Here is an 8,692-nt window from a genome sequence, read left to right as displayed (position 1 = left end):
GCAAAGAGGTCAGGATGAGGATGGCGAGATGCCTTCACGAGAGTGAATTTCAGAAGACCTGGGGACAAGGGCCCCAGAACCTTGAGTGGAGTGAGTTGAGAAATGAATGGGAGGGGAAGAAAGTGGAAGAACAGCCTGTATGGACATCTCTTCAAGAGGCTTGGCTGTGGACAGAAATAGGGAAGGGGGCAGCACTTGAAAGGAAGCCAAGGACGAGGGTGTTGAAGATGGTTGTTTGGATGCTGGTGAGAATGGCCCAGCAGGGGAAGAGGTTAGAGAAGCAGGAGGAAGGGGGCGGTCAGGCTGTCACTGAGAAGGCCCTGGGATCACGGGAAGGACTGGCTTTTGTTGGGAGAGAAGGGCTCTTCCTTGTGAAATGGCAGGGGAGGGCCATGGCTTGTAGAGTATGGATTCTCATCTGGTGCCTTTGGTTTTCTCAAAATAGAAACGATCGTCCTTTGAGAGTGAGAGGAGGGCGATGGGTTCTCGGAGAGGGAAGAAAGAATAAATGAGTTTGTTGCACAGAGTGGGAGAGGGGCTGACTAAAGAAATATCGGGTTTGCTGGGAGCGGCAAACACCATTTAAGGCCTTTTTCTTGGTCTCTTTGGCTCACCCTCGTTTGGAGGGACTTTAGGCTTCGTGAGTGGTCTTGGGTCAGGGCAGCTGACTCCGCCCCGATGAGCCCAACAGCATGCCGGGGGGTGTTCCTCAGGACATGGCCCGGCCCCCTCACCTGCCTCACTTCGCATCACTCTGACTTGAATTGCTTAGTGTCCCTGAACCCTACTTCTTTTTGCCTAGAAGACACTTCCTTCCTTCTCATCTTGGGCAATCCAAGCTGAGTAGTATCTCATGCTCTGAGCTGCTGCCTTGACCCCTCCCTGCCCCAGTTGAAGTTGGCACCCTTCCTCAGAGCCCGCTCAGCCCCCTCTGCAGGTGTTGCTCATGTTTTCTGTGTCCTGACACCAGTCTTTCGGGCTGTGATTAGGCTTCTTCAGCCCCACTTGGCCATTTATTATCTCCCGAGGGCAGAGGTGAATGAAAAGAGGCGCAGGCCACAGAAGCCACCTGGGTTCTTACTCCCTAGAGAGCACCCCGACGCCAGGGTAGTAGGAGTGCAGGGCTTTGTGCTGCGGAGCAGAGCCTCTTGGACTGCATGCAGGCCCTGGGAGGTGGGCCGGGGGACCTCACCGTGACTTCTCCTGGCAAAGACAGGAAGGGTGCAGAGGCCTCTGGCATCATTGTGATGTGGGATTCCTTCAGCACACATTCACTGAGCATTTTGGGTGTCCACAGCACTGCGCTAATCATGGGGCCTTCTGAGAGTTTACCATCTGGTTGGAGAGACAGTGTAAACAGAACGTTAGAGCAACTTGCTTAGACTCTGAGGAACAAATGAGTTGATGTAGGGTGAAAGCCCCTTGAAGAGAGTTCTGATACCAAAATATAAGAGGGAATTTGTTCACCCTTGTTCTCAGGAGGCCTGTGCATCCATGCCGCCCATATACGCTGAGGGACCAAGGGTGAGGGTATCCATGCCGCCCGTATATGCTGAGGGACCAAGGGTGAGGGTAGGCAGCCCCAGCGACAGCAATTCGGTGTCGCCTGAGTGTCAGCAGTTCCTCCTGCTCACACTGCTGGGGTCAACTGCTACCCTCCACCCTCCTAACTGTGCCCAGGGAAGTGGCTTTCTGTACCATGACAGTGACCTTGGGAGTGGCCTTGTAACTCCTTTGGAGGAAAGACTGCTAGGTCTGGCCCTGATAAAGACAGTCCAGCTTCCTGGCACGGTTGTGGAATAACCAGCCCTTTCCTTGTGTTTTCCTTGTCCCTGGCACAGGGATTAGATAGGCCGATAGAGACAGAGGTCAGGATGGCAGGACAAACATAGTCTTTGGCAGGAAACCCTTTTGAGCAGGAAAGGGAGGGGACATGGCAACAAGGACACTAGCATTGCCTTTCCAGAGGTGGGTGAGACGAGAGTCTGGGGATGTGGAGATATTGTCCTTCCTGTGACCTGGCAATCAGTGATCAATTGTGGAGTCTGGTCAGCATGGGGGCCAAGGTGTTTGCTTGGGGTGATGAGCAAGAGGGCAGGGAAGCCCTTACAGTTAAAGCTGTGCTGCTCCCTCACTATCTGTAAGAGCAGTCAGCTCTCCTCCTCCTCCCTTTCCTGAGAGCCTGATGGATGGCCCCTCAGCTCCTTCCTTCTGGAGCCTCCCCCACATTCAGAGTTAGCCCTCTTGCCCACAGGTTGGGTGTCTGATGGGGAACAGAGCTGTGGTCTAAGGGGAGGAGGAGACTGGAGCTTATTGCATAGTGGGGTAGATTCGAGACCCTGGAAAAGGGAGGTTGGGGAGGGAAACCAGCATCCGGTCACTCTACGAAAGACCCAGGAGTGGCACCCACCTGGCCACCTCAACCCACGTTCCCCTTCGCTCTACTGCAGGTGTTAGAGCTGCGGCGGCCCATGGATTCCCGGCTGGAGCATGTGGACTTCGAGTGCCTTTTTACCTGCCTCAGTGTGCGCCAGTTGATCCGAATCTTTGCCTCACTGCTGCTGGAGCGCCGGGTCATTTTTGTGGCAGATAAGCTCAGGTAGGACCCAGTCGAGCAAGGTGAAGAAGACGGGGGAAGGCACATCTGCTAATCCATCCAGCACGTATTTACGAGCCCTAGTATGTGCCAACTCCTCTCTGTGGTGTGTATGTGTGGGCGGAGGGGGGCGTGTAGATAAAGATCAAATGGAGCAGGAAAGGTTAGCAAACCCAGGAAGGGAGAATGGTTGCGGGAGCAGCACTTGGGAGCACATAAGACGGCAGGATCAAGAACCCAGTGGAGGACTTGGCCCGAGGGAAGAGGGACACTTCTTTTGCAGTAGGTAAGATTGTGCAGGTGCTAACATATGTATATGGAGAAAGATAAGAAGGTAAAGAAATTTCTGGCTGATGGATGCATTTTCTCTGAAGGAGGAGGCAAGGCAATCTCTATGGGATGCTGAGTTTGAGGATGATGATAATCCTGAGAAAGAGCCACCGTGAGGAAGGGGTCAGGACAATGACTAGGGATAGTACAAGGAGCACTGAGCCATCCACTGAGGGGGCCAGTGGAGGGTGTTACCTGTAGAAGGCAATTAATTAGAGTGACCTAGGGCCAGGTACATGGGGATTTTTGGAGAATGACAGGTGAGTCATTGAGGGTGCTAAGGAGGAGAGTGATTACGGAAGGTTGGCCAGTCAAACCAGGAAGATGAATGAGACGATGTCCAGGAACTGGAGGGGCCAGTGTGACAGGGAGGCTGGTTTAGGAGAAATAAGAAAAGAGCTGGATGGATCACGAGTCTTGGTCCAAAGTGTTGACATTCATGATTTTAGAAGTAGAGGAGTTCCACATGCCAAGATCTGGTTGTGACCACAAGAGAGGTGGCAGAAGTGTCACTGGATATGAGACATTCTGGAAGAAGCCACGCACTTCTAGGCAGCCAACATTTTTTTTTTAAAAAGGAATGTTTAGTCCATCCTGGCTGCTATAACAACATGCTACAGACTGGGTAGCTTATAAACAACAGAAGTTTATTTCTCACAGGTCTGGAGGCTGGAAGTCAAGGTGTCAGCATGGTCACATTCTGGTGAGGGCCTGCTTCCTGGTTCATAGCCAACACCTTCTCAATGTGTCCTCACATGGTGGAAGGGGCTAGGGATCTCTGTAGGGTCTCTTGTCCGCATTCCAATCCTATTCATGAGGGTTCCACTCTCATGATCCAATTACCTTCCAAAGCCCCACCTTCTAATACCAATATATTTGGGGATTAGGATTTCAACATATGAATTTTGGGGGAGGCAAACCTTTAGACCTTAGCAAAGAGTATGTGTAGGGGGTGAGACAGGCAGGGGGAGGATGAGATCTTGGCAACACATTGTCTCCTCTTTTGTCAATCCACAGGAAGTGGTAGTAGAATTAATTCAGTCATTTAGATATTCAGCTACTTGCTATGTGCCATGCCATGTGCCGGGTGCTGATATGACGGGCAGAAAAGAAAAATCCTCTTTCCGGCCTGTCCCCCAGTAAGCCCAGAATTCGTGGGGGCGTTCCTGTATGTAGGTGTGAGGGGGTAGACAGGGGAGCAGGAGAAAGGGACTCCCAAATGTCCTCAGAGTACACTGGAGCAGGAGCCCAGGCTATGCTCAGCCCAGGAGAAGGAAGGAGGAGGAAAAGCCAAAGCTGCTGACACTTCCAGGACATTCTAGGTGTAAATGAAAATGTCCCCTCACCTCCCATCACAGCCTCAATATTTCTGTATCCCATAGTTCTGTGTGTTTTATGGGCCCACCAGGCCCTCAGGAAGGGACTGAGCCCACTGCTGGGACTAGTCAGGTACGGAGGCTCCACAGGGCCCCTGCCTGTCCTGCCGCCTCTCTGCTGTCTGTGTTCGTTGTCCGCCAGCTAAGCCCCTGGCTGCCCAGGGGGCTCTGGTCTGGCTAGACCTCAGTGCCCCTTACAGAGCCTGAACCCTGGAAGTTCCTTTCCTGAAGGTTCCATTCCTTCGCTCAGGGCAGAGCCTCCTCTTTGCCGCCCCCATCCGTACTTAGTCCAGCTCCAATAGGGCTAAGAATACAGCTATTGTTTCTTGTGGCTGCTGTTGCCTCTGAGCACATTCCAGGACCATTCTGGGAGGAAAATGCCCTGTTCTCGGCCTGGCTTGGCATCCAAATTCTGCCAATCTTGAGTCCTAGAAAAGATGTGCTCCCTGCTGGAGTCTGCCTCTGACTGGAGAGGGACAAGGCAGGCAGCCCAGTCATGGCGCACAGTCCTGGGCTGGGGTCAGGGCTCAGTACGTGCAGCCAGCTCACATTCTGTTGGTCACGTTTTAGATTTTCCAGGAAGGGTCCTTTGCCCCTCTGGCCTAGTTCTGACGTTTGTATATGAAAGGTTGTGTGTGTGTGTGCGCTAGAGGGTGTACAGTCCGAGAGGGTATGTGTGTGTGTGTGCGCGCGCGCGCGTGCGCATGCATGTGATCAGTCCTAGAGGGTGTACAAAGCCTTCTGCCTTCAAGCCCCAGGCCCATTGGAGGGAGTTGTAGACCTCAGTGTGATCCTGGACCCTGAGATAACCCTTTTCTAGATCTTTTTCAGATGGCTCTCCTTATGCTTTGGGAGCTGCTGTTCTAGGGGAAGGGCTGTCAGGGCCAGGACATCAGTGTCTCTGCCTTAAGGCCCAGCAGTATATTAGGTGTCCATGGGATCACAGGGCAGCCAAGCAAGACACTGGCTGACAAAACACTTGAGCACATCCAGAGATCCTTTTAGAAGAGGGAGTTTTTTTCTGTCATGTTTTAGAACCATGTTCTCTGATTGGTGGGACACTAGTCATGGAAGGGTGAGCCCCTACTGGAGCTGATCAAGTGAAGACCAGAGCTTTTATGGCTAATAGGTGGCACCAATAGATGTGAAGGGATACGTTAGGAAAGGCAAGCTTGAAAATGAACTTGACTGTAGACCTCTGTCTCCTCAACTGTAATATGGTCCTTAGGTGAGGGCCTTTGACTCCTTCTAACAGATGGATAGTTCAGGCCAGGTGTGTCTCCTGTGTTTACTGGTGCCCTTCACTAGTCCTCAATACTCATGGGGAGTGTGCACTCACTTATGGATCTTTTAGCTAGCATCCTAGAGATTTTCCTCCATCTCCCATTAGTCACTCTGGTTGAGCAGCCAGCCCTGTAATACTCCTGGGTCTAGAGGCCTGGAGCCCCGTCTTGGCTAAGAGAGGGATGACCCACTGAGGCCTGTGGCTATTTTTAGAAGCCTGAGAGGAAAGATGGGAGTGAACACCTTTTTCTGCTTGGTTAGAAGTGCCAGCCTCCTCATCTCAGTCAGTGGTCCTCAGTCAGACCACTTTTTCCAATTAAGGAGAGGAAGGAATAGATAGAGGACAGAGCAGTAGAAGTTAACACTGGACTGGGAGACAGGAAATGTGATTGTGTCTCAGATCTTCCACTTATGATCAAACTGACCATGTAGGTATTGGCGACCCCAGCTGTAAGATATGGAATTGATAAGATGACCTCTGTAGGGCATTCCAGCTTTTACATGCTATGAATTTGGATCAACTTTTACTCATTTTACCTTTTTTCTCCCTGGCCTGAGCTGATGATACTCCCACGTGGGTAGACCTGCCTGTGCATACAGGTGGCCGTTTGTGAGGGTGTATGTGAGTCCTGTGCTGTGTTCAGGTATTGCTACATACTTGCCTGTTTCTAGGTAGAGTCACCAAAGAGGGTAGTACCAGTGTCCTTGGGGCGCTGAGCCGTGGGCATGTGGGGCTTCACCAGTCTGCAGGGTCAGACCCAGGCCTGAGCCCCATTAACGTTTTCGTCATGCTGGGAGTTTTAACATAAAGAGATGTCGTGAACCTCCAGCAGGCTCTTAACTCCTGTTCCCTGAAGGTACTGGCCCTGGGCTCAGGAGCTCTGTCTCTGTTTGTCTACCAGCACCCTATCCAGCTGCTCCCATGCTGTGGTGGCCTTGCTCTACCCCTTCTCCTGGCAACACACCTTCATTCCTGTCCTCCCCGCCTCCATGATTGACATCGTCTGCTGCCCCACCCCCTTCCTGGTTGGCCTGCTCTCCAGCTCCCTCCCCAAACTGAAGGAGCTGCCTGTGGAGGAGGTGGGCCAGCTGGGAAACTCTGTGGGTGGAAAGGGTGGAGGGAAGAAGGGAGGGAAGGAACAGAAACCCCCAGGAGGGAAGGGCAGAGGGGGAGAGCGGGGAGGAAGGCACTGGGATCTTCCTATTTGTGACCTTTGCACCTTTTTACCCAGCTCTTATGCTTTCTCCCTGGGAGGGCAGTGCCCAGCTAGGGGTGTTCCTGTTATCTGTCCCTGGGAATCCAGAATTCTGGATTCCCAGGGGCAGTGTCTGGGGAGGACATTGCAGGGATTCACACCCTGAATCACTGCCACTAATGACTTTTTTTTCCTCAGGCTCTGATGGTGAATCTAGGATCTGATCGATTCATCCGCCAGGTAAGAGCGAGGCACCACAGAATATGGCCTGCCCTAGGGTGGGTGCTTGTTCCATGAGGACTCCAGAGGACCCAACACTGTCACACACCCTGCTCAACCTTCACCTGCTGTTCGTTGAGCTCGCTGGGTTCCATATTCACAGAATAGACAGGTGGAGAGAAGCTGATCTGAAAAGTCTTGACCTCAGCAAGATCTGCCTTTCTGGTTGGCATCATCAGCTTCTAGAAGGCAGTGTGAGAGTGCAGGGAACTTGGCCTGGAAGTCTAATGACTTGACCTCTGGGCTCTGCCACCTTTGAACCACAAGACAGGCCTCTGGGCTTCTCTGGAGCCAGAGTTCTCATCTCTAACCAGGAGTGGCGATAACGCCTGCTTTGAAATGTTGCCGAGGGATTATACATGATGCCTTGAGATGTCAAGATTTGCAGTCATTGCTGTTAACTTCAGAAAGCCTTTCTTAGTCATGGAAAGCCTCCTGACTCTCTACAGAGGAGCACAACCCAATGTCATGCCCTCTGGGAATGGACAGTCTCTTACACTCCACTGACAGAGCTATGACTCCGGGTACAAGGCATCAAGGTGCAGACACTGAACCAGAGTGTAGAGACAAGAACAACAGCCCAACCTCATACCTGAGATGCAGGCTGGGCCACAGTCTCCCCACACTGAGCCGGCTGTGCTTCCCACCTGGAGCTGAAAATGGAGGAATTGGGGCAACTTCATTAGGGTGCCAGGGAAGGAATCCTAGCTGGTCCTAGTCAGTAAATGCCACCGGCTCCACCATTTTTTATCTGTGTGACCTTGGGCAAGTTTCTACCCTCTATTTGTGACTCAGATTCTCATTTTAAAATGAGGTTGATAAGTAGTATCTGGGTTGTCGAGAGAATTAAATGAGATTGTGTGTTTTAAGCCCTTCAGACAGAGCCTGGCACATAGTAAGTGCTCAGTCAGTGCCAGCCGTGATTATTATCACCATGCGTTTTCCTTCTCCTGCAGATGGATGACGAGGATACGTTGTTACCTAGAAAGTTACAGGCAGCTCTGGAGCAGGCTCTAGAGAGGAAGAACGAACTGATCTCCCAGGACTCTGACAGCGACTCCGATGATGGTGAGTGAGGCTTGCCACGGCACAGCCAGCTCTGGTCCAGACTCCCGCTGCTCTGGGTCTGGGCCTCATGGGTCTGGGCCCTGCTTCTGTGCACCAGACCCTTCTGGCAGATGAGGCTCCAGGTGTAGGGCTTTAGTCTCCTCTAGCCTTGAATGCTCTAACCCCACAGTCAGTGAGGTTCAGGGAGTTATGGCTTGACTGGGACTGAGGGGAGAAAAGTATTGTATCTTATCAGAGGGGGTGCAGGAACATGAACAACATCGGGGCTGCGTCTAGGGTGCTGAGGCAAGAAGCTGCCTTCTTCCCTCTAGTTCTTCTCTGCCTCAGGAGCTTTGGGAAGGAAAACCCAAAGACAGGTGGCAACTACGAAGACTCTTTTTGCTGACAGGAAAGTAGTTGTTCCTCCCTCTTGGGCCTTGCCTCAAGCCATTGCAGGAGATGGAGGGAACTTCTTCCTGTGAAGCCAGGAAAACCCCAGAGAGTGAAGCGTGTGGGGAAAGTGGTCCTCTGGTCTCTGATTTCCACTTTCATTCATCCAGCAAATATTTTCTACCTTCCATTTT

General features: G+C 52.1%; 1 protein-coding gene across 6 annotated transcripts in view; it reads left to right on the top strand.

The window, feature by feature from the left end:
- Positions 1-8,692, top strand: part of ST5 (suppression of tumorigenicity 5) — a 141,642-nt gene that overhangs the window by 127,579 nt on the left and 5,371 nt on the right. For all 6 annotated transcript variants that reach the window (XM_015596594.2, XM_025038815.1, XM_015596601.1 and 3 more), the window contains 4 exons: positions 2,451-2,599; positions 6,489-6,666; positions 6,981-7,022; positions 8,018-8,129. In XM_015596594.2, coding sequence (XP_015452080.1) covers positions 2,451-2,599; positions 6,489-6,666; positions 6,981-7,022; positions 8,018-8,129 — 481 coding nt within the window. The remainder of the gene's footprint in view (positions 1-2,450; positions 2,600-6,488; positions 6,667-6,980; positions 7,023-8,017; positions 8,130-8,692) is intronic.

The sequence above is a fragment of the Pteropus alecto genome, unplaced genomic scaffold (assembly GCF_000325575.1).
Source record: "Pteropus alecto unplaced genomic scaffold, ASM32557v1 scaffold461, whole genome shotgun sequence".
Classification (NCBI taxonomy): Eukaryota; Metazoa; Chordata; class Mammalia; order Chiroptera; family Pteropodidae; genus Pteropus; species Pteropus alecto.
Note: the sequence above shows the minus strand (reverse complement) of the source record. Positions and strands in the feature narration are given on the sequence as shown.